General features: G+C 35.0%; 1 protein-coding gene and 2 pseudogenes across 1 annotated transcript in view; 2 read left to right on the top strand and 1 right to left on the bottom strand.

The window, feature by feature from the left end:
• Nucleotides 1-3698: 3698 nt before the first annotated feature.
• LOC107519765 lies at nucleotides 3699-4830 on the top strand (annotated as a pseudogene).
• A 382-nt stretch (nucleotides 4831-5212) lies between these two features.
• The window catches only part of LOC107519783 (uncharacterized protein C3orf20 homolog), a 71386-nt gene continuing 51165 nt past the window's right edge, over nucleotides 5213-25433 (top strand). The window contains exons 1-6 of the mRNA XM_016162795.2: nucleotides 5213-5326; nucleotides 10719-10806; nucleotides 10917-11002; nucleotides 15859-16355; nucleotides 20760-20858; nucleotides 23517-23616. Coding sequence (XP_016018281.2) covers nucleotides 5325-5326; nucleotides 10719-10806; nucleotides 10917-11002; nucleotides 15859-16355; nucleotides 20760-20858; nucleotides 23517-23616 — 872 coding nt within the window. The 5' untranslated portion in view covers nucleotides 5213-5324. The remainder of the gene's footprint in view (nucleotides 5327-10718; nucleotides 10807-10916; nucleotides 11003-15858; nucleotides 16356-20759; nucleotides 20859-23516; nucleotides 23617-25433) is intronic.
• LOC118613905 lies at nucleotides 25033-25151 on the bottom strand (annotated as a pseudogene).

Below are 25433 nucleotides of genomic sequence, written 5' to 3'. Positions count from 1 at the left end.
TTGTAAAGGACATTCAATATTACCCTAAAGAGTGTGGCTTTTATTGTAAGGCTTCAAGGTGATATGTGACAAAGAATATTTAAATTTTAATATTTAAAAAAATTCCTAAAATAGAAGACCACAACAGTCATGTCAACGACATGTCAACACAATGCATACTATGTATACATTAAAAGCCAGTAAAATGATATGCATGTAGATTATGTGAGTAAATTACATGTTTATATAATACAAATAGATTTTCAAGCTAGGGAAAATTAGTCATTTTTGCTTAGCAAAAGATGACTCTAATGGCAATCTAGATTTTAGAACAGTGGTTCCCATCCAGCAAACTTTCCAGCAAAATATATCTTAAAAGCTTTTCTATTCTCCAAGTATAGTATTTTCTATTTTTTTAATTGAACAGTCTTTTAAAATTATTATTATGAAATGACAGAGTAGATGATGTTGGTTTTTGTACCTACAAAAAAAACACATTTTTTTTTTAAAGGCCACACTATGTCAGTTCTCAAAACCATTTTTAAAACTTTTCTCAGTAGTGAAATCCCTAAGTCTGGTGTCCTCTAAAGAGAGAATTGGAAATGGCAGAGCCTGGGAGTAGGCGAGACTTACTAAGATGTTACTATCAATAAAAAATATATATATATTTGTAAGAGCTTAAGGTTCTTAGGGAGCTGGAGAGAAGATATTGGGTTGCAGAAACATTTCTAATATAGAATTTAGAAGACTTAATGGTCCAGGGAGGGGCTGAGAATGACACCCAGGTTTTTGGCAGGGTTCCTAGGCGGGTAGTGGTACCACTCCATGAGATAGGGAATAGAAGAGGAGGAGTAGGTTTTGGAGGAGGTGGAAGGGAAGATAAGCTTGTGGCATTTTAAGTTTGAGATGCCTGCAGGGCATCCAGGCAAAGATATCTAGTCTTCAGTTAGAGACATAGATCTGGAGAGAGAGGTGAGAGTTGTTAGGGCTTGTGTGTGGTAGAAGACTGTGAATGAGGTAGCTCAAGGAGAAGTGAAAAGGACCCAAAACAGACCCCCAACCCCGAAAGACACTAATGTTTGGGGGCTGTTAGTTAGGGCCAGATATTCCGTTAAGGAAACTACAAAGGAATAGTAAAACAAGAAAGAGAAAATGCTTTAGAAAAAAATCACGTGGACATGAGAGAAAAAGGTTTCACAAAACAAAAGTTTGCTCAGCTATTATAACTGTTGAAGAAAGATTAAGTGGTAAGAAGTCTAAAACTAGACCAGTGATTTTAGTCATTAGGAGGCCACTGGTAACTTTAGTGAGAGCAATTTTGTTAGAGGGCACCAAAAAAGGATCCTCACAAAAGATTGGGATGCACTATCCTGGACACCAGCTCAAGGAGCAAAGAATCCTTTATCACAAACCCACCTCACCAATGACACTTGCAATGCTCTCTTTGGTTCTCCTGGAGAGTACCTTTCTTGAAATTAAATGTGGTCTCTTAACATACTCTCTTCTGTAATTCTTTCCCTATTTTAGTTCTACCCAAAGACACCTTAAGTTACTCTTTATCTCACAGTATATTATCTCCTTTTGTAACTGGACAATAGATAATAATAGAATTTCTTTACCTTCCCCATAATCTCTACATAGCATGCATGCATTTAGGCTAGACTTTGGGAAAGACATATATGGTTTCAAGCAATATTTCTATGGCCAAAATGTCAGGGGTATCATTACCCACATAGAATTTTTAAGTATTTATTGGCTAGGGCTACATAGGAATCAATATCGGTGGTTTATGAAAAATAAGAGTTATATGCTAGAAGACAAATGATAGTACTATTCATAGTCTCTCCCAGTCTCTTCTGATAATGGTTCCCACTACTAATTAAAGAATGAGGGTTATTTTGGTGTTGAAGGCAGAGGTGGGTAGAGGAGAACTTGGAATGTATTGTGAGTGAGGTTGTTTAAGGCTTAGAGGTTCTCAAACTTTTGGCCTCAGAGCACTTTTACACTTGAAAAATTATAGAGGACCCCACAGATTTTTTTGTTTGTTTGTTTTTAGGGTCCCATAGACTGAATGTTTATATCTCCCCAGAATTCGTTCGCTGAAACCTAATACCCGATATAATGGTAGGGCTTCTGGGAAATGGGGCTCTGCCTTCATGAATGGGATTAGTATTCTTGTAAAAGAAATCCCGGAGAGCTCCTTTGCCTTCCTTCCACCACGTGAAGACACAGTGAGAAGACAGCTATCTATGAACCAGGAAGCTGGACTTCACCAGACATTGAGTCAGACATCTTAATAATGTCCCAGAATCACTGAGGCCTTGGTAGATTTTGTTTTTGTTTTTGTTTTTTGTTTGTTTGTTTTCTTTTCTCTCTTGCTTCAGTTTGGTTTTCATTGCTTTGCTTTCAAATTTGCATATTTCTTATTCCATAATATCTAATTTCATCAAACCCCTCCAGTTAATTTTTCACTTTAGATATTATATTTTTCAGTTATAGAATTGCTGTTTGTTTCTTTTTTATAGTTTTCATTTCTCTGTTGAGATTTTCTGTTTACTCTCTTATTATGTTTATGTTTTCTTTTAAATATTTAAACTCATTTATAGTAGCTGCTTGAAAGTTCTTATTCCCTGTTTTCATCATTCCTACTCATTTGTGAGTTCATAATTTTCTCTTCTGGTTTAGTCACATTTTCCAATTCTTATGTCTAGTAACTTTTTTTCTTATGCTGGACACCACAGATACTACTTTGAGTGGCTTTTTTGTCTTTCTTTATAATAGAGTATTGAATATTGTTTAAGTAGTCAATTTACTTGCATCTTATCGTGATAGTTTCAAGGTTTGTTTTTAAGTTTTGTTTAGACAGAGCTAGAGTAGCCTTTACTCTTAAGGCACCACTGTCCAATATGAAATCCACTAGCCATGCATGGCTTTTAAGCACTTGAAATGTCTAAATTGAAGTGTGCTATAATTCAAAAATGAACAATGAATTTCAGATTTAGCATGTTAGTTACATGTTGAAATGACAATATTTTGGATATATTTGGTTAAATAAAATATTTTATTAAAATTAATTTTATCTTTTGAGTTTTACTTTTTTAAAGAGGTTATTAGAAAATTCTAAATTACATTTGTGACATGTTATATTTCTCTTGAATAGTGCTGATTTAGTGCTAGATTGGCCCTGTTTCTAAAACCCAGCCTTTCCGGGGTTTCCACTAAATTCCTAGGGTTGTCAATGAGATCTCTCCTCTGTGACTGGTTGGAACACCAATGTCCTGTGCAATCTCTAGTGATCAGCGTCCAGCTCCCCAGTAGTTGTTCTCTCTCTAATAGTTGTCCATTGTGTAGTTTCATGGAATCTTTCCCTGTGTAGACTTTGTGCAGCTTCCTTCTCCCTGATATCTGATCTCCATCTGTTCATCTCAGTGACATCATTGTGCTTTGGCTGTTCCCTGTGCTGTGGTCTAAAAGTGCTGCCACGCAAGAGCTGTGGTGATCATGAAGCTTGTTTGTTTGTTTTTCTTCTATTAGGGATCGCAGTTCTATATTTCCTATTGACCAAGGTCTAAAAACATTTATTTATGTTTCTCAGTTTGATAATTGTATTAGTGGGAAGTTTTGTGTCCAATAACAATTATATTATGATTGAAAATGGAAGTCCTATCAAGATCTTTCACTTCCGTGTTGCAGGTTTTTCTTAAATATCCGATTGACATTACTTGCCAGTTCATATTTTAAAACGTTGCAGACAATCCAGAATAGTAAACTTGGCAGCAGCCGTAAGATGTCTCGATAGAGTCTTGATACAGCATCAAAGGCACAGTCTTTCCAAAATGGCTAATCAGACACATTATCTGTACTCTGTTTGTGTTCAGGTGCCCAACAGACATTTTGCTCCTGCTACAAAGCCTGCAAAGAAAACAAAAAAGGTGTCAAAGAAAAAGCATTCAATGACGAAAAAGATGAGATAGAAAAAATAAAGTCATATCCCTTTATGGAAGGTGAACCTGAGGATGATGTTTACTTAAAATGCCTATATCCAAGGCAGAATGAGGTAGAGAAAGCTATTCATTTACTTAAGAAATTTCAATTTCTGGACTTTACAAATCCAAAGCAAGGTGTTTATCTTGATTTGACACTGGATATGGCACTAGCAAAGAAGAAAAAAATGGAGCCATTTGCCAGTGTTCTTAGTTTTCCATGCCAACTTGCTCCAGAAATCAATAAAGTTACTGTATTTTCAGGGAATGCATCAGAGATTAAAATAGCAAGAGGAAATGGAGCTGCATTTGTAGGAGGAACTAATCCGATCCAGAAGATTTTGTATGATGAAATTCAGTCATACTATTATGTAGCTAGCTGTTCCAGAAATAATGCCCAAGCTTAATCCATTAAAAAAGAAACTGAAAAAAAAGATTTCCAAAGCATACTCGAAATTCCATTGGCTGTGACATCCCCAAAATGCTTGAATATTTAAAACTGGACATGAAATAAAGGTAGATGAAGAAAGGGAGAGTTTTTTTCAGACAAAAATAGTAACACTAGATATGTCAAGTGACCAGATAGCTGCCAATTTGCAAGCAGTTATCAATGAAGTTTGTAGACACAGACCGCTGAATTTGGGACCCTTTGTGGTAAGAGCTTTTCTTCAAAGTTCGACAAGTGAAGGTTTGTTATTAAAGGTTGAGCCATTGTTGCCTAAAGAAGTAGAAACCAAAGAAAACAACAAAGAAGCTGCCTAAAATTGTTGTATTGTGAAGTTATTTTTAGTGGATTGAGAAGCAACAGAGAAAATTATAAAACTATATAATTTCAAAAAACAAAAATGTTGCAGAGTAAAAAACCTGACTGGGATCTGTGTGTTTGTTGGCAGTACTTTGTGAAGTGGGCAGTTTTGCTTTAATGCAAATGAATGAAAAGCAAACTATAGACATTGGATCTATGTAATAGACACTGTTGGTTGCCTACCCAGAATTAATTTTTAGTTTTTCCTTTGCCAACGTACCCCTTCTCTGCCTAACATGTTCCTAACCAAGTGAATCTATCCTTAACTCAAGGGTATTGAGTTAAGCTAATATATAACAATTCCAATCCCTCTTCCTGGTGGTTTGTTTAGGCAAAAACACATGTTGCAATTTTAGTCAATAAGAACTTCTGGAGAAGGTTTACTAAATCTTAACACACACACACACACACACAGTTCATTTTCTTTTAACTGTTTTAGGAATAATCACTGGAAGTAAAATCTGAACACAGAAGGATGAAAACGTCCTGGACCCTTGAAGATGTTATTCAGCCACTGAATCAGAGAAAACCCTAGGCTAGTCACTCTTCCTCCAAACATGTAAGATATCACATCTCTGTATTGTTAAAACTGAGATTTATGAAACTATAAAGTCAATCTATTTGAAAAATTCCATAATGTAGCAGACTTAGCACTCATTTGACTCTCTTGATCTGGAAATTCCAAGTTTATATTTACAGTGACTGAGGAGGACTGAGATAAAAGACATGAACGGAATCAACTGGTCTTGAGGTTCTGAATGGAATACTGGCATAAAGTTATTTTGGGGTCAGAACCAATAGATCTCTAATATTCTTTGGGTCTGAAACCTGGCAGCAGCTGATGGGACAAAAGATGGGTACTTTTTAAGGCACTCAGATATTTTCAAGGACCTAATCTCTGTAAGTTGACATCTCTAGGATAGTATGCATGGGAGCTGGAACTGGCTGAGGCTCTTGGGTACTCCTTTAAGGTTTTTTTGATAATTTACATGCCATAAAACTCATTATTTTGAAGTGTACAATTCTGCAAGTTTTAGTAATTATAAGAGTACAACCACCACCACTATCTAATTACAGAACATTTTTCATTCATCATTTAACAGACATTTGGGTTGTTTCTACTTTTTGAATATTATGACTGCTATGAACTTTCCTGTACAAGTTTCCTGTACATTTCTCTTGGGCATATATCTGTGAATACAATTGCTGAGTCATATGGCAATTTTATGTTTAATCTTTTGATGATGAACCACCAGACTTTTTTAAAAAATTAAAAAAATTTTAAAATTACAGTTGACATTCATTATTATATTAATTTCAGGTGTACAGCATAGTGGTTAGACGTTTATATAACTTATGAAGTGATCTCTCCAATAAGTCTAGTTCCCACCTGCCATCATACATAGTCATTGCAATATTATTGACTATATTCCCTATGCATTCCAGTGACTATTTTGTAACTACCAATTTGTACTTCTTAATTCCTTCACCTTTTCACCCATCCCTCCAACTCCTCTCCTATCTGGCAACCATCAGTTTGTTCTCTGTATCCAAATTTGTTTCTGCTTTGTTTTTTTCCTTTATTTTGTTTTGTTAATTTCCACATATAAGTGAAATAATGCTGCTATGAACATAGGTATGCATGTATCTTTTTGAATTAGTGTTTTACTACCAGACTGTTTTCAATAGTAACTACTATTTTACATTGCTACCAGGAAGGCTTAAGGTTTTTAAAATATCTTTGTCAACAGTTATTATTGTCTTTTTTTTTTTTTTTATTATAGCCATTCTAGAGGGTGTTTAGTATCTCATTGTGGTTTTGTGGGGCATTTGCCTAATGACTAATGCCGTTGAGCATCATTTAATGTGTTATTTTCCATTTGCATATATTCTTTGGATAAATATCCAAATCCTTTGCCCATTTTAAATTGAGTTATTTGTCTTTTTATTGTTGAGTTTAGAGTTCTTAATATTCTGAATATTAAACCTTTATTATATATATGATTTGCAAATATCTTTTCCATTCTATGATCCATTTACAGTTAATTTTTTGTATATAATGTTATGTAAGGGTTTGACTTCATTCTTTTAAACGTGGATATTAAGTTGCTCCATTACCACATATTGAAAAGACTGTTCTTTCTTACATTGAATTGTCTTGGCACCCTTGTCAAAAATCAATTGATCATGAATATGAAAGTATATTTCTAGACTCAATTCTCATTCATTGATCTATACGTCTATCCTCATGTCAGTACCACATTTAATTACTGTAGTTTTCATAGTAAGTTTTGAAATTGGGAATTTGTTATTTTTTTCAAAATTGTTTTGGTTATTCTTGGTCCTTGAATTTCTATATGAATTTTAGAAATTTAGCTTGTTAATTTCTGCAAAAAAAAGGATCGTTGGAATTTTGACAGAGATTGCATTGAATCTTAGATCAATTGGGGGGGGTATTGCCATTTTAACAATATTATTCCAATATATAAATACAGAATATCTTTACATTTATTTAAGTGTTCTTAAATTTCTTTCAACAATGTTTTGTAGTTTTCAGTGTTAGAAATCATGTACTTCTTTAGCTTAATTTATGCTTAAGAATTTTATTCTTTTTGATGCTATTGTAAATGGAGTTTTCTAAACTTCACTTTTAGATAGTTTATTACAGGTGTATGTAAATACAACTGATTTTTCTATATTGACCTTAAATCTTGCAACTTGCTGAATATATTTATTACCTCTAATAAATTCTTCATAATTCTTTAGGATTTTCTATATACAAGATCATTTCATGTGCAAATAGTTTACTTCTTCCTTTCCAAATGGGATTCTCTCTCTCTCTCTCTCTCTCTCTCTTTCTTCTTTTCTTTTTTCCTAATTGCCTTGGCGATAACTTCTAGTACAATACTGAACAGAAGTGGTGAGAGTAGAGACAATTTGTCCTTGTCTTGTTCCTGATTTTAGGGGGAAATCTTTCCATCTTTCATTATTAAATAAGTTAGCTGTAGGTTTTTCAGGTGCCTTTTATGAGATTGAGGAAATTCCCTTCTATTTCTAGTTTGTTGAATATTTTTATTATAAAAGAGTGTCGGATTTAACTCAATACTTTTTGTATATCTATAAAGATGATCATGTGGTTTCTTGCCCTTTATTCTGTTGATAGATTTTTGGATGTTAAACCAACCTTGCATTCTGGGATAAATCTCACTTGGATATAGTGTATATCCTTTTTATGTGATGCTGGATTTGGTTTGCCAATATTTTTTAAAGGATAGCTGAGTCTATACTCATAAAGCGTATGGTCTGTGGTTTTCTTCTTATGATGCTTTTGGTTTTTGTATCAGGGTAATGCTGGCTTCGTTGGCAGGGCTGGGAAGGTTTTTCTCTCCTACTTTTTTGGAAATGTTGGGAGTATTCTTAATGCTTCATTTTTGACAGCTCCAGCTTTCTTTTTGTTGTGGATCTAGACTAGAACTGTTCTAAGTTCTTTGATGTTCTCAGAATTATTCCTTTACTTCCTTCTTCTACCTCCCTGATTTTGTCAGTGCCTGCCCTCTGTGTTTCAAGTTGATAATAACCTCATTTGAAATACTATACATTTATTTGTTTTAGCTATTTCTTCTTTCCTCCCAAGGAAACATAGATAGTCTGTTTCACAACAATTTATGTTTCCATAATGTAGATTAACTAATGATTATTAAATAGGGGAATGATGTCATTATACCATGGAAGTTAGCATTCTCAATTTTTCACACTTAATTTTTCTTCTGAAAGGAGAACCACAGAAAGGGTAATAGAATTATAACCTTTATTAGGACAGAAAAGGCTTTCAATTTAGCTGCTACACTGGCAAGAACTCTTTCAACTTGTTAAAAAAAAAAACATAAAAAATGAACACTAGTACCCAGGTATTCAGCTCTAGAAAGGTACTCCCTACCCCCCACCCCCTCCAGACTTACAGTTCTCAGATTCTGGCATGTTTCACTTCTTTCTATGCCCACCTTAAAATCAACCCCACTGGCAAGGAGATCCACTTGATCCACATTTTTTCAGTACCCATAAATTTGCATTCTACTCTATTGTTTTAAAAAAAAATATTCCCTTCAGCAGCTCTGGCCACAAGTGCCTGCCTGAACAATTTAAGTTACTTCTGGGGTATCAATTATTGTTTTTCTTTCATACTATAGTTCCAGAGTAACATGAGTTTTAAGTGGTGTGCCCTCACCCTGTTTTTCCCATAAGCCATACTATTTTTAGTGCACAGTTGTGTAGAACATGAGGTTTTTCACAAATGTGTATATCATATTACAGCATAAATGCCTGTGTTTACATTTTAACCAGGGATTTTGGAAATATTGGATTTACTCTATGGGGGAGGAACAAACTTTCCTCTGTCATTAAGGTTCTTTTGGCTGGTCTAATAATCAAATAGACCTGAGACAGATTAGTAAGAGAAAATAACCAAATTTAGTACATACATATGTATGGGAACCTCACATACATAAGAGTGTCAGAGACTCCACATGTACAAGAGGTTCAGATATTTAAAGGGAACATGGGTATATAAGACATCTTGAGCTAGGGATGAGGTAAGGTGCCTTTGGGGCTTCAAAGGGTCATTGTAGGATAGTAAGAAGAGCAGATGCCTAGTAAATGGAAGTTCATCCTGCCCTATAAATAGGTCTAAAGAGGTTATCTCTGATAATCTCTTATTACAGGAAAGGCCCCTGATTCAGATTTTTCTAGAAAATATAGGGAGGGGCAGAAGTTTCTCCTGAGACCAGACTAAAGTTGTCTTTAGCCCAAAATCTGTGTACCACAGAGGCACATCTTGGGGGTGTGCCCAAACCCCCATAACTCAAAATGGAATCTTTAGTAACAGTGGCGGGATAATGGAATAGAGGTGTTTATATAAACATAGTATCATAATACTATTAATAAATTAATATTATTATTAATATCATTAGCTAGTAGCTAATGATGCTCAGTCCTCTGTGTGTCCCAGTCCTTTGATACTGTTGCTGCTGCCCAGTCCTCCGTTGTGGGCTGATCTTCTTCATTGTAAACTCATGAGGCCAATTAGCTTTGGTTTAACCAGTCCAAGCCTTCCTCTTCAGTCACAATAGTGTGGTTTTCACAACCTGCTTGGTAAAATATGTCCCCTTAGTCAGTGCTTCCCAAACTTGACATGTATTAGAATCACCTGGAGAGCTTGTTCAGCCACGGATTCCTGGGTGCAATTTCTGGAGATTCTGACACATTATGTTACATTAGGTCTGAGTAAAGGTTTGCATTTCTTACAGGGTCTTAGGTAATGTTGATGCTGCCGATCCAGAGACCACATTTTAAGTGGCATTGCTCTGATGGCCCTGCCATTAGCCGTATCACTCATCCTCATAGGCATCAGCTCCTTCCCTATCAAACCTTTTTTTTTTTTTTTTGGTGGTAGTGAGGGGGAGGGTATTACATTAGCATAGTCATTCTCAACTGGGGGCAATTTTGATCCCCAGGAGACATTCGGTAATGTCAGGAGACACTTTCTGTTGTCATAACTGGGTAAGAAGGTATCCTACTGGCACTTGATAGGTAGAGGCCAGACATACTGCTACACATCCTGCAGTGTACAAGACAGCTCCTTACCACAAAGAATTATATGGCCCAAAATGTCAATAAGGCTAAGGTTGAGAAAGCTTGACATAATTGCTCTATTTGCCAATAACATGAAATCTTTCTGATTGTGCCTATGTCAAGTTGATAAGCCTATGAAGTAAAGATAGAGATAAGGAATATTTGTGTCCTTGCCCCCTACCAATTTTTTATAATAAGTTTTTAAAAATGATTTTCATTTTCCAAATAATAGAAAATAAAACATCTAAATTTAAAATCATCAAGTGCTTTGAAATATCACAGACATGATAATTTGTCTTCAATTTCCAACTTCTCCCACTTAGGTCTTCAGATTTCCAACTTCTCCCTCTCATGGAAGATTATACTGACGCTAAACTTTTGGACATTGGGCCTCTCTATTTCTTTGAACAGGTAATAATATAGCTCAGTCTCAAAAATTGTAGTTTACTTTTTTAAAAATAATTCACTTTGACCAGTATTTTTCTCTACTTTTTAATAAGAAAGATTTTTTTTCATTTTAGAGGAAACCAAAAAGGAAAAAATGGGAAAAGAGAAAGTGCAAAGACGATTTTCCTTGCTCGACATACACCTCGCAACCTAAGGATAGGTAATACATTTGGAATTATTCTTCAATTGCTGGCCTCACTTTACATTTTCAAAGGCTTACAAATTATCAGGACCAATCCTTCCTATTCCCCAACCCCCAAGAAACTACATCAAGAAATTACCACTTCAAAGCTGACCATGAAGTCAACCAGAGAACTTTATTTTAGCCGGATCAGTGGTTAATTTAAGCATAATTGATAAAATCTACTAGTCATTTCTGGGTTCTTTGCTATTCCATACCAAACCCAGCCCCACTTTTGCGTGAGGGAGTTTAAACTAGATGTTCCTTCTGCATTCTGCATTGCTTACTCGGGGTCCCCTTTAAAACTTTATTTAAATATCACCTTCATGGTGAGACTTTTCTTGATTATCCTATTTCACATTTCTACCCTGTCCCCACCTTGGCAATCTCTACCCCTATTCCTAACTTTTCTGTGTACTTATGACTTTCTAACATTGTAAATGATATCCCTATTTATTTATTTGCTTTCTCCTCATGTGGGTATCAGGTCTACAATGGCAGGATTTTTTAATCTACTCGATCTCTTCTCTATCTACAGTCCCAAAAACAGTGCTTGGCACATAGGATATGCTTAATAGAGATTTGTGATTAACAGCCATAGAATTGTGTCAAGCCCATAAGGATAAATGAAGTAATAGAACTAATCATTCCACCACATCTTTACCCTCCAGTTACTACAATTTCTTAACTTGTGAAGTGGAAATTAAAATATCCCAACCTGTCTTGAACATATATCAAAAGGCTGTATCAGGTTAAATATTATCAATTATACCAGCGAATTCTGGAGCAGGGATGATTTTGCCCCACATGGGACATTTAGCAATTTTTGGAGACATTTTTGTTGTCACAGCTAGGGGGTATGGTACTATTGTCACTTAGTGTATAGAGACCTGTGATGCTGCTAAATATCCTACAAGACATAGGACAGTCCTCCACAACAGAGAATTATCTGGTCCAAGATGTCAACAGTGCCAGGGTTTAGAAACTCTGGCAGTATGCGGTAATCTGCATTTTTTCTTTTGAGCCTGCTATAACTTTTTCAAGACCACTGCAAGTTGCTGCTATTTTTGGAAGTTCACTGTCTCTTCATTTCCAACTCTTTTTTGCTTACAAAGAAATTCAGCATAACTTGGTCATTTTGTATCCATAGTGCTTGGCAATCACTGAGTTCAGGTTGTCATATGAGCAATAAATAGGTCTGTTTATCTTAGAGCTTTAGGGGTTTATTGGTTTCCCAACTTTCTCATTTGATGTATTCCTCATGGTATGAATAAAACAGAGTGACTTGGGACATTATAGTAGGGTATAAGACCATAATAAGAGGAAAGAGAGAGGGTCAGATCATGAAAGACTTTGAAAGCCACTGCTACAATGAATGAGATGGGAAACCATTGGAGAATTTTAGCAGAGGTAACTTGACATGATTACATGACCTGGCTTCTGTGTTGAGATTCAATTTTAAGGAATGGGGAAGTAAAATTTCTCCTCTCCTCTCTTAAGGTCTCTGGCTGGGACCAACATAAGACAGATCAATAGGGGGAAAACATACACATTTTATCTAGTAATGTTTACATGTTTGTAGGAGCCCTTATGAAAATGAAGACCCCAAGAAACAATTATAGCCCAAGGCTTATATACAAAGTGTAATAAACTATGAAAATGTGATAAAGGGTTTGGGCTAGGGCAGTCAATCATGGAGAAATGACTAGGAAGAGAAGGGTTAGTTTAACAAAGTCTGTTTGTACACATTTCTTTCGCCCTCAACTACTTCTCTCTGGTAATAAGAATGTTTCTTCCTTCTGGTATAGGAAGAGCATGTTTCACATGGGAGTTTCACCTCCAGCTTTCAAGAATTAAAAAGAAGGTCGGAATGCCCTCTTTGCGTCTGCTGTTTTTCAAGTGCCTTTAACTAAAAATAATCAATATTCCATTCCAGTATATTTGGGAGTGGCATGCTCTGAACCCCACATAGGGAGAATGGGGAGTTAGTGTTTAATGGGTACAGAGTTTCAGTTGGGGAAGAAGAAAAATTTTGGAGATGGATGGTGGTAATCAACAAGGTTGATGTATTTAATGCTATATAACTATATACTTTAAAATGGTTAAAATGGGAAATTTTATACGATGTGTATTTTATCACAATTAAAAAAAGAATTTTGCTATAAAGGGGGCAGATACATGGTATAGTAGTTGGCAGGGCATGTTCACCTCTATATTGGTCCCTAAAAGTTTATAGAGGAAAGCACTGAAGAAATTTGTAGAAGGAGGTTGTTAGTAATACTTTATAAGAGAGAGTCAGCTGAAGTTTCAACTCCCTTTAGTTTCTACATTCCAGATTCAAGCCCTGTGCCTTTAAGGGCCCAGAGATGGTTGTGGTCAAAGACAAGAGTAATTAACTGGGATATGGGCTCAGGTCAACCAAAATGTCTGTGGCACCAGGAAGGACTAAGTCATTCATTAATTTCTAATTGTTTTGAAAAATTATCTTAGGAGCAAAATACTTAAATGACAATTGGCAACACATTCTCTCTCCCAAAAGTTTAGGCACATGGTAGGTCAAATCTTAATTGTAATCACGTTAGTAGTAGAGTTAAAACATTAAGAATTTAGAAGGTCATATAGCAAAGGTGAACAACTTTGGCTCAAGAGAATGCCAAAACACTCCCTCTCAAGGCAGTAGTAGCCATGGAGTTGTACATCTGTTCCTTTTCATAGAAATTTCACATTGCTATAGATATTAGTGTGAAATGTTAGTATAGATGCAACATAGCTGTCTATTTCTTTACACATCTTTATATGATTGTCCTACTCATAGCCTTAACATAACGGTGAGAAGAAAAAACAACTTAAATGCTAGTGGGCAGCTACAACTCACCTGTAGTTCATTTCTACGGTAAAGGAATACAGCCCCAGAGTGGACAGTTCTTTCCATTTTTTAAAAGAGAAACCTGGACTATAGATTTTTACAGAATACTTCTGGTCTTCACATATTGTTGACTAATCCAAAAATTTGTAAATACTGTGTATACTTTTCTAGACAAGCCAAACGAAATATATCTATGGCTACTGGTTGCTGAGCTCTGGCCTACGGTTACTCAGTTTATAGGATTTGCAGAAATGTGTTCATTGTCACAAAGAAGTATTGTCAAGCCTGGTATTTTTCTGATCTCCTTTGGCAACCTGAGTCTATTTTTCATATTTAGCAACATTTCAGAAAAATGCCAAGGGAACTTAAGAAGCCCAGATCAGTGTCTCTCATTAAGATACTAAATATTTTTTTGAACTTAGTTTTGTTGATAGTAAGAAGTTCTTATCCTATAAATAAATATAATGTTTCCCTTTCAGTAATAAGGGAGATAAAAGATTTATCTTATAGAGTTGTTTAAACATTTAATCCAATATCAATCAACTATTATTAAAAATGTTAGACAAACCACAGTTATTATTTAATAGATAACTGATAGTTTTATACTTACATACATAAAATACTGTGAAATAGATGCAATGTAATATACCCTTCTAATAGAGTTACTAGGAGGGTTGGAGAAAGTAATATATGTGAAAATATGTTGTAATTATAAAGTGATAAATACATTTACAGTATCATAATAGTTAACAAAGGTTATTAAAATAAGATATCTTTTAAAAACTAGTAAGTTTATAAAATATACATATAAATGTACAATCTATACATATGTATACATCTGTGTGTAAGTGTATTTTCTCTTCAACTCTGTCTAATATGCTGTTAAACCCATCCACCCTCTGGGATCTTAATTTTGGTTATTATATTTTTCAGCTTTATTTCTATTTAATTCTTTTTCATATATGCTCTTGTGTGTGTGTGTGTGTGTGTGTGTGGTTTCCAGTTCTTTGCAAAAATTCTCAATTTATTTGGATGTAGTAAGAATAATTTTAAACTAATTACAGGTCTATTTCTGTTAACTGCTTTTTCTGCTGATTCTCATTCATTTCCTTTTAATGCCTTGTGAATGTGATTTTTAAAAAAGCTTTGTGTCAAATATTGTATTTGAAAAATAATTTTTAAAAATAGTTTGAGGTCTAGGACGACATTGTTTTCCACAGAAGGAGATTTACATTTGTTTCTATCAGAGGCTTGTGGATATCAATACTTTGTGGTCACCTTAGTTCATTTCAAGAAGTAAGATGGTATGAAGCTGTGTTCCAATATGCTGATCTACTGCTGGCTAACTCTTATAGCCTTTTTGGGTCTCAACCAGTAACCTCACTTTAGAAAACCCTGGATTACAAATTTTGAACCATTAGCCTCCACAAAGCTATTAAAAGCCCTGATCAGTCTCTAAGCTTCTCAGATGCCTATTTTAAAATTAGGGTTTACGTTTTTGGACTTCTATCTTTCCCCAGGTACTCACAACAGCATCTGATAGGGGTGTGTTGGACAGGCTAAGGGAACACAGAATGTGTTTGCAGACTAACCTAAGAAGCTCGGGGAAGGCTTTCTGTAAGAAATTATCTCTGTCTTGTCTTATAATTGAACGAATGAATTAACAACACACATCATTGGTTTTTAACTTCTGTATATAAACGCAGTAAGTGTTCATTGTAGAAAAGTTAGAAAAATTTAAAGTATAAAAGGAGAAAATAAAAAATGACTTCCTTAATCCCCTATATTCCTATGAGCCATTAGGTTCTTTTCAATTTTTACTAATATAAAAAAAATAATGTTAGTTACTGGTTTTATACATAGATGGTATAAATTTTTTTAAACTCTATTTTAAGATGGATTTCTAGAAGTCAAATTACTAAGTTAAAGAGTACTAAATGTCTTCAAAGTTTACATATGTTTTTTACAGTTATCTAAAGATTGGAGAATCTAAAAAACTAGAAGAGGAAGCAAGACTATCTATAGTAACTGATTCTGAGAAGAAATATGAGATCCGCTCATTTGACATCTCACGAACTCCTTTTGTTTCCAAGTTTTCTGCTAAATCTAAACTCTCCAAAATATACCTGCAAAAGTGTCTACTTGAAGAATACAAACTCATCGCCGCTGAGATGCTATATGAACTTGGGGAGATGCTGCAGAAATATGCTGAATATAACATTACTTTTCCTGTGGGAATTGCAAATCTTGTGAATTATAGTTGGCATGATCTTACTGCAGAAGCTTATAAGTGTGCAACCAGAAATTCGATGTTGAAGAAACACAATGCCTCGCAAAGTCGTTGCAATTCCATGATCGTAGATGACAAAATCAGCTGCTGTTCAAGAGAAGAGTATGATAAGAAAAATCATCTGGCGAAATCAAAAATAGACCATGCTGCATCAAGTAAATGTATGGAAAAAACATGTAAGTAGAAATTACTAGTTAGATTTATAAATAATCATCCAGGTTAAAAAAAAAAAGCAGCAAATAAGTGAGATATTGACAAAATATATTAATAGTATTTGGTTTGTGTTAATCATTTTAGTAATTAGGTCTTCATGAATGTCAGGAGTAAGATACAAAAATTTATAGTGCTTTCAGTTTAATAAAGCATCTATTCTGCTTTATATCCGTATGATATGAAGTCTTTGTTTCAGGGGATCTTATAAATTCCCTTACAACAGCACAGTCTAACGAAAAAAAAAATGATGCTAGCTACATATATTATTGTTTAAATTAAACTTTTAATTTTGAGATAATCATAGTTGCACATGCAGTTGTAAGAGACAATACAGAGAGATCCCATATACCCTTCACCTATTTTCCCCACATGGCAACATCTTGAAAAATTATAGTACAATTTCATAACCAAGATATTGACATGGATGCAGTCATAATTCAGAATATTTCCATCACCTCAAGGATCATTCACATTGTCCTTTTGCAGCTAAAACCACTTCCATCCTGCCCCTACCCCTTCTTTAACCTTGGCAACCACCAACGTGGTCTCCATTCTTATATTTTCGTCATTTCAAAAATGTTATGTAAATGGAACCATACAATGTATAACTTTTGATGATTGTCTTTTTTCCAGATAGCTTAGTTCCCTAGAGATTCATCCAGGATGCATGTATCAATAGTTTGTTCCTTTTTGTTGCTCAGTAGTATTCCATGGTATGGATATATATGGCAGGTTGTTTAACCATTCACTCCTTGAAAGACATCTGGATTTTTCTCTTCCCTTCCTTTCTTCCTTCCTCACCTCCCTTCCTCCTTCCTTCTTTTCTTTCTTTCTTTCTTTCTTTCTTTCTTTCTTTCTTTCTTTCTTTCTTTCTTTCTTTCAGTTTTTTAGCTATTATGAAAGTTTCTAAAACAGTCGTTTACTGACTTTTGTGTAAATATAAGTATTGATTTCTCTTTGATAAATGCTCAGAAGTACAGTTATTGGGCTGTGTGGTAATTGCAGGTTACTTTTATATGAAATTGCCAAACTGTTTTCCAGATAGTCTGTATTTTTACATTCCCAGCAGCAATGTATGAGTGATCTTGTTTTTCTACATCCTCACTAGCATGTGGAAATTGTCACTATTTTTTATTTTAACCATTCTTATAGGTGTGTGGTGATATTTCATTGTAGTTTTAATTTACATTTCTCTAACGGCTAATGATGTTGAATATATGCTATCTTTATATCCTCTTCAGTGAAATGTCTTTTATGTCTTTGCTCATATTCTATTTGCTTTTTTATGCTGAATTTCGAGAGTTCTCTATATATTCTCGATACTAGTCCTTTGTTGTAAATGTGCTTTGCAAATATTTTCTCCCAGTGTCTTTTCATGCTTTTAATAGGGTCCTTTGCAGATAAAAGTTTTAAATTTTGATGAAGTCCAATTTATCAAAAAAAAAAATTAAGATTAATATTTTTGGTATCAAGTCTAAGAACTCTTTGCTTAGCCCTAGATCCTGAAGGTTTTCTTTTATTTTCTCAAAGCTTTATAGATTTACATTTTACATGTAAGGCCATGACTCATCTTGGGTTAACTTTTGTATACATACAAGATCTAGATTGAGGCTCATTTTTATGTCCGTGGATGTCCAAATGCTTCAGCATTATTTGTTGTAAATATTGTCTTTCCTCCGTTGAATGGCTTTGCATCTTTGTCAAAAATTAGATGGGCATATTTATGTGAATCTGTTCTGGATTATTTGGTTTCTGACAGTTCTCATTCACATTCTTTCGATTCCCTGTGAATAGGATTATTTTTATTTTGTGTCAGATATTGCATTTGAAAAACTTTTTAAAAATGACTTAAGGCTTAAGATGAAGTTATCGTCAATAGGAGGTGATTGAAAGCAGGAACTCAAACAGATATTTGCACACCAATGTTCATAGCAATAACCGAAAGGTGGAAACAACCCAAATATCCACCGACAGATGAATGGATAAACAGAGTTTAAAAAGGGAAGAAATTCTGATATATTATAAAATTGGGTGAAAGTCGAAGACATTATGCTAAGTGAAATAAGCCAGAAACAAAAGAACAAGTATAGTATGACTCCACTTAAATGAAGTACCTAGAGGAGCCAAATTAATAGACACAGAAAGTAGAAAGGTGGTTGTCAGCGCTGGGAGGAGGTGGGATAAGGAGTTATTGTTAAATGGGTAGAGAGTTTCAATTGAGAAAGATGAAAATTTTTTAAAGATGAATGTTGATGATGGTTAGACAAAAATGTGAATGAACTTAATGCCACATTAAAATGGTGATTTTTATGTTATACATATTCAACCACAATAACAGATATATTAATGGTTAAAATGGTAACTTTTGTATTTTGTGTATTTTTACCACAATTTTTTTTTTTTAAAAAAAAGGAAAACCTAGGCCAAGAAAAGAAAGCTTTTCTTCTTATAAAGGGATAAATGAAAGAAATCGAGTGGAAGGACAGATGTATACAACTATCCTTGAAGGACATTTAAGTTCAGAGTGAGGAGTGAAGACTTGCATCTGTAAGCCTAGAATTAGGAACTTGTGATATACGTGTAAAATAGTACAAACTGTCCCATTTTAGAGGCACTTGAGTTGATGTTGCTTCTGCAGCCCCTTTCTGCCTACCACTGCATCTCTGTTCCCTCAGTCCCTGGGCCAAATTATGACTTTAATGGGCTGTAGGCACTTTTCTCTTTGTGGGTTCCTTCCTCCATAAAAATTATTAAAAATTGGATCTTACAACTGCATTCTTATAAAGGTAAATATAATACAGCTGGACTCATTACTAGATATATTCATCATTATCACATTTTTTCTTCTGCCTTCCAAGAAAATAAAACATTTTCATCATGTGCTTAGTGGAGAAGTCAGTTCTGCTGCCTTCTTCCCTTGTTTCTAAGGGACAACTCTCCCTTCTCAGAAGTTTGCTCCATCCACCCGATTGTTGCCAGATCTTAGCATCTAAATTTTTCACAGTTAAAATGAAGTTTACTATTTTTTCCCCAAGAAATCGATGCTTTTCTAAGATGCTGAAACCATTTGCAAATACTAAACCCAAGAATATTGTGAAAAAAGGCTTAAGAGTCTAAAATATTTATATTTCACTAATAATAATGTCAGTAAACTTAGTAGTGAATGTTAATGACTGGCACAGACATGCAATTAATAAAAGTTGAGGAACCTCACCAGAGATTAGCACTACACAGTGAAGATACTGGTAGAGCCTGCTTTACCCCCAGAGTGAAATTTAATATTCAGGGCTTTAAGGTTTTTCCTTTTATCTTCTATTGTGTTGAATATATATAAACAAAATTAAATGTAGCAAAAAAAAAAAAAGCCCTTATAGTTTAAATAATAAAATATTAGTTCATAGCATTTTACAAATCACAGGGAGCTTTCTAGACATTGAGTCATCTTGATGTCCCTGGAGATAACTAATAGGATTTCGGTTTCACTGAAAAAACATTCCAAAGACCTGAGTATATATTTTGTTCAGTCTGACCCTTGAGCAACGTGGGTTTGAACTGCTCAGGTCCACTTATATGTGGATTCTTTTCAATAAATACTGTAAATGTATCTTCCTTATTATTTTCTTTAGTAACATTTTTTTCTCTAGCTTACTTTATTATAAGAATACAGTATATGTAATGCATATAATATACAAAATATGTGTTAACCCACTGTTTATGTTATTGGTAAGGCTTCCAGTCAACAGTTAACTATTAGTAGTTAAGTTTTTGAGAAATCAAAAGTTATACTTGGATTTTTGACTTTGCTAGAGGACAGCACCCTTAACCTATGCATTGTATAAGGGTCAACTATATAAAGTTTAAGAAGCCTCCACAAGTTTTACTTTTTTCCCCAAAATATCTCTAATTTTTTTCGTTGTTTTTTAGATAGCTTTTAGAGCATCTATTTTTTCTCTACAGGATGAGTCCGTTCCACTTCATAGATAAATACAATTTCTTGTGTTAGATTTATATTTTTTGTGCTAAACTTAATAGTGATACAGAAAGGAACAGTTGCTAACAGAAGAAATGAAAATAAAACATGAATCTTTTCTCAGTAGTTCCCATGTGGAAGGGCAGTTCTTAGAACTAAACAGTTGTTTAATAAATCAAGAAATTATGCAATGAAAGTTTTAATTTAAAAAACTGGTTAAGTTCCAGAGCAAATGAATATATTTTTATGGGTCATTTTGGGTGCTTATGGAAAATATTGCTGATGCCCTGGAAAAGTATTAAAATATGACAATTGGATTTTCTCTCGATCTAGCAAAACGCTCTCTTCTTCTTCATCTCCTCTTTTCCTCATCTTTGTCCTTCTTCCTTTTTTCCAGCTCTTATCAGCCAAAACCAGTGTTTCCAGATTTCCCAAGATAGCAGTTTACCTGCTATTATCCACTTTTCACTGACATCCAAGATCTGTTTTGAAAATGGTAAGATCCTTTTACCTACCCAAATCAGCGTCAACTTTGATGAGGAACCAACGTGAGAAACACTTCCATTCGTTGGAAGTGGTTACTTTCCCCCTGCCATCCTCTTAGTATAACCACAGTGAGAGCCAGACACTTAAGCTGATGGATTCCAAGTCAGACTTTTCAAAGATATCCCCCTCTGACCCTGCTCTCCCTGGTTTCTCCACTCTTGTACCCTGGGAGTTTTTTCTTCATGGTTTTGAGAAACCAGTTTGGGTAACAATGGCATACATATCCCTAGAAGAGCACCACATGGCCCTTCTGTCACAAAAACATGCCACCCTGGACTGGGAACCAAGATTTCTGTGTTGAAAGGCAAAGATACGTCATTAAATTGTTCACATGTTATAAAGGAGGCCTTTATAACATGATTAGGTTTGCACAAATCTAGAAAGAATACTGTTTATCCCCAGATAAGGTTATAAAAGGGATAAAGTATAGGTTGTTAAGGAAAAAAGAACCTTGTCTTTCCTTGGGACACAGACATAATATAGTTAACTGCTGTGTGGCTCAAAGAATGAGTAGGAGTTGGAGCTGATTGCCATGAATCTTACAGATTTGCTTTTCATGACCTTTTCTTCATAGTCTTAACAACCTCAAAAATGGTTGAAAGGTTCTGCTTTTAGAGAATAAGCTTGGGGGCTAAGGGTTTCTTCTATACCTCCCCATTCCTTCCATATATTGCTTAATTTGATGTATTGAGGGATGAAAATTTAGGACTGGACTGTCTCACTGGGGTGGATCATGTAGTGAGAAAATAGACCAGGTGCATATGCTAAGAACAAGTTCAGTAGGTATGGCAAAACAGCAACTAGGAATGAAGTAAATCATAAGGTAACAAGAGGGTTCGGCATGAAAATGTCCAGGAATCCAAATAGGTGGGTAAAGTCCAGTGACAGGAAATCCCTCAGCAAGCAACCAAATGGCAAACAGGTGGTCAGCTCACTAAATTGTCTGCAAGCAAGGAGCAAGTCCTTGGTCATTGAAGGGCAGGACTGAAGTCCTAAGCCAGGAAAGTAGAAATAATTAAAACGGTATCTAATTCTAAAGAAACTGGGATGGAGCTTGTTCAGTTTTTCCAGTCGAAGGTTAGGATGATTCTCATGATCCAGGGGGCATGAGCCTGAATGTGATTATGTTAGGCAGGAATCTTTAGACAGTAAGAGACAAGAACCTAGCTCAAACCAGTTTAAGCAACAAAAGAATTATTTGGTCATGTCCTGGAAGGTAGTTCACAAGATTAAAGGAAAACTGCAGGAACAATGTCCCAGGCAGGATGTAGGACTCAACGCGGCAGGGACTTTTCTTTTTTCATCTCTGCTAGGCTGAATTCTACAGTTAGGCTTGCTCTGCACAGTGAAGATGGTCAGTGCCAGCCCTAGATTCATGTGCTTCCTGCTTAGGAAGAAAGTGCCTTCTCCCTCCCCCACAATGTCCATGTGTAAATCCCAAGTAATGACTCCGATTAGCTCTTCTTGAATCAAGTGCCGACCCTGTGGTCCAATCACTGTTGACTAGGAAATGGAATAATATTATTGGTCAAACCTGGGTCATTAGCTCATGGTTGGCAAGGAAGTATAACTATCAGCCCAACTTGAGTCACATAGGCTGGGAGTGGAGGATACCTCAAAAGAAGGGAAGTCAAATAGTTCCATAGTTCTGGAAGGTAAAGCCCATCCTAACCTAAGATTAGGGTGAGGAATAGCAGTGAAAAAAAAAAATTAGAGAGAAATCACAATGCTCTGATTCAAAGTGTCACCTGGAGTTAAGGCCAAATGAGGAGCTCATGGCTAAGGCAGAGGAACCTGGAGATAGAATAAACAATATACCCATTCTCATTACAACTAATGTTTTAAAACACCTATTCATGGGGAAAAAATTCTGGAAGGAGCTACACCAAAATGGCAGCAGTGCTTGTGTGGTGAGATTCCATGTCCCCCTCCCTGCCTTTCATATCTTTATTGTTTGAATTTTCTTCTATGTGTAATCTACTGATTTATTAAATGGTCTAGACTTGGTAGAATGGAATAAAGAAATGGCAAGTTTTTCTCATCCCCGAAATTCCTTGTAGCCATCTGTGGATCTTTCCATATGCTCATTACAAGGGCAAAATTTTTTTAGGGAAGAGTTAGAATTGAGAGGCCTTAGAGATTATCTTTTTTAGTGCCCTCATTTTGTAGATGAGAAACCTGAAGCTCAGAGATGTTAAGTACCCAAACTGGTTAGTGGAACAGTCAGGAGCAGGACCTAAGTCTACTGACTACAGATAACATGTTCTCTCTGGTAGACAGGATTCTGTCCTGAGAACGAGATATGCTGAAGAATCTAGTCTATAGGTTTACAAAGTGTATAGGGATTCTTGAAAGGCATCTAAAGATATGTCTGATGTTATCATAGTGGTTTAATTCCCTTTTAAAAACTAGATCCCATTTCAGAGCAAATCTGCTTAAGGTGAGGTAATTCTTAAGCTGATAATTACTTATATTTGAATATGAATGGACTTTGGTTCCTTTTCATGTAGACTTTGGTAGACTGATGATTGGGCAGGATTTACCCAGTGAGTACTGACTCTGTGTAAATTTTGAAATATCCCTTTTGTGTTAATGTCTTTTTTCTAAGGTTGGATCTTTCAACAACCTTACTCAAAATCAGAAATTCTGAAATGGAAGACAATCCTCGGTATTGCTGTGAAGAAACTACAAGGAGCCATAATTCAAATGTAGGGAGTTCTCTGCTGTCTTCAGAATTATATGTTTTTATGAGGCATATGATATAGTAGTCAAGAAGAGATACAGAGCCTTAAGACCCTGGACAAATCACCCTATCACCTTACTTATGGTATCTGTAATATGAAAAATATACACACACAAACCCTTCTTTTCCTAGTAACTCATGGAAAAGTCACTCTATCATGCAGGATTTATCTGTCAATCAGCCTTGTCACATGACCAGTACAGGACCAGGATCCTGTGTGACAACCTTGGGGAGGAGGAAAGAAAAGATGTAATCAGAGAAAGAAAGTCAGCTGTAAGTGAAGTACCATTCTAAGAAAACATGAAACCAGTCCCTGTGTTCAAGGAACTTGTCACCTAAAATGGGAAAATAAACATCTCAGCAAGTTAACAATCTAACAATCAACAGAGGACAGATCAGACAATATGATAATAACAATAGTAAGCATTGACAAATATCTACTCTCTGCTAGACAGTGGACCTGGCACTTCACACTTGTTATATCTCTATTACTTACGACACAACAATCCCATGAAAGAGGTATGATTATCATCTCCATTTTACATAGGAGTATACTAATGTGGCCATTTGTTCCGAGTCATACAGCTAGTAAAAGGCAGAGCCAGAGGTGAAACCCAGCTCTGTCTGACTCCAATATCAACCCACTTCCCACTATGCTTCATTTCTACTCCAGTTCTCCACCTGACTTCTGTTGTGAAAATAACCACTTATTGATTGTGGGAGTGTATTTTAAATGTAACCCTTGCTTAGTATTCAAATTTTTAAAAAATTTAGAAAAGTGTAAGGAGAAGAAAAACGACAACCTGTTCATTAAGAGATACCATTTTTATCATTTTGGCATAGTTTCTTCTAGCATTTTTTCCAATATACATACAAACCCACATCTTCCACATAAATATAGTAAACACTATGTATTTAAATGCTATGTATTTATATTTGTTTATGTATTATCTTTTTAAATATATACCATCTTTTGAATGTTATTGTCTTGCTTTTTCTCCTTTCACTTGAGCATGAGCATTTTCTCATGCCATTTAATTCTTCAGGAACAAGATTTTGAATGGCTGCCTTGAATTCTATTGCATAGATATTCCATGATTTTATTTTATTTTATTTATTTTATTTTCTTTTATTTTTTATTTTATTTATTTTATTTTATTTATTTTAATTTTATTTTATTTTTTATTTTATTATTTTATTTTATTTTATTTTATTTATTTTAATTTATTTAATTTAATTTATTTTATTTTATTTTATTTTACTTTATTTTATTTTATTTTATATTTTATTTTATTATTTTTTTAGGCACAGCAACCCTTGGCCGACCTCACAGATTGCAAGGACTTTGTCAGTTTATAATCCCTTATTTTTAATTTTTTTACGCCTAACACACCTGGTCTTCCTAGGTGGTCTTCCATCCAAGTACTAACCAGGCCTGACCTTGCTTAATTTACGAGATCAGATGGGATCGGGCTTGTTCATGGTGGCATGGCCGTAGACTTTCATGATTTTTTGAACCATTCTCATAGTAGCAAACATTGGCATTTTGTTCAGCTGTCCTATAAACATTTTTCATTTCTTTAATTCCTTCCTAAAGCTAGATTCCTGAAAGTGGAACTTGGTTAAAGGACATAAACATTTTTAAAGTTCTAAAGAGGTACTGCCAATTGCTTTCCACAAAACCCATTCAGCTAACCCCTTCACAGCAATGTGAGAGAGGCCATCTCAGAGTTGTTAGCACTGAACATAATTGTTAGGGTTCAGACTTGCTAAGTTGATAGG

This window comes from Rousettus aegyptiacus, unplaced genomic scaffold (genome assembly GCF_014176215.1).
Source record: "Rousettus aegyptiacus isolate mRouAeg1 unplaced genomic scaffold, mRouAeg1.p scaffold_m13_p_2, whole genome shotgun sequence".
NCBI lineage: Eukaryota > Metazoa > Chordata > Mammalia > Chiroptera > Pteropodidae > Rousettus > Rousettus aegyptiacus.
Note: the sequence above shows the minus strand (reverse complement) of the source record. Positions and strands in the feature narration are given on the sequence as shown.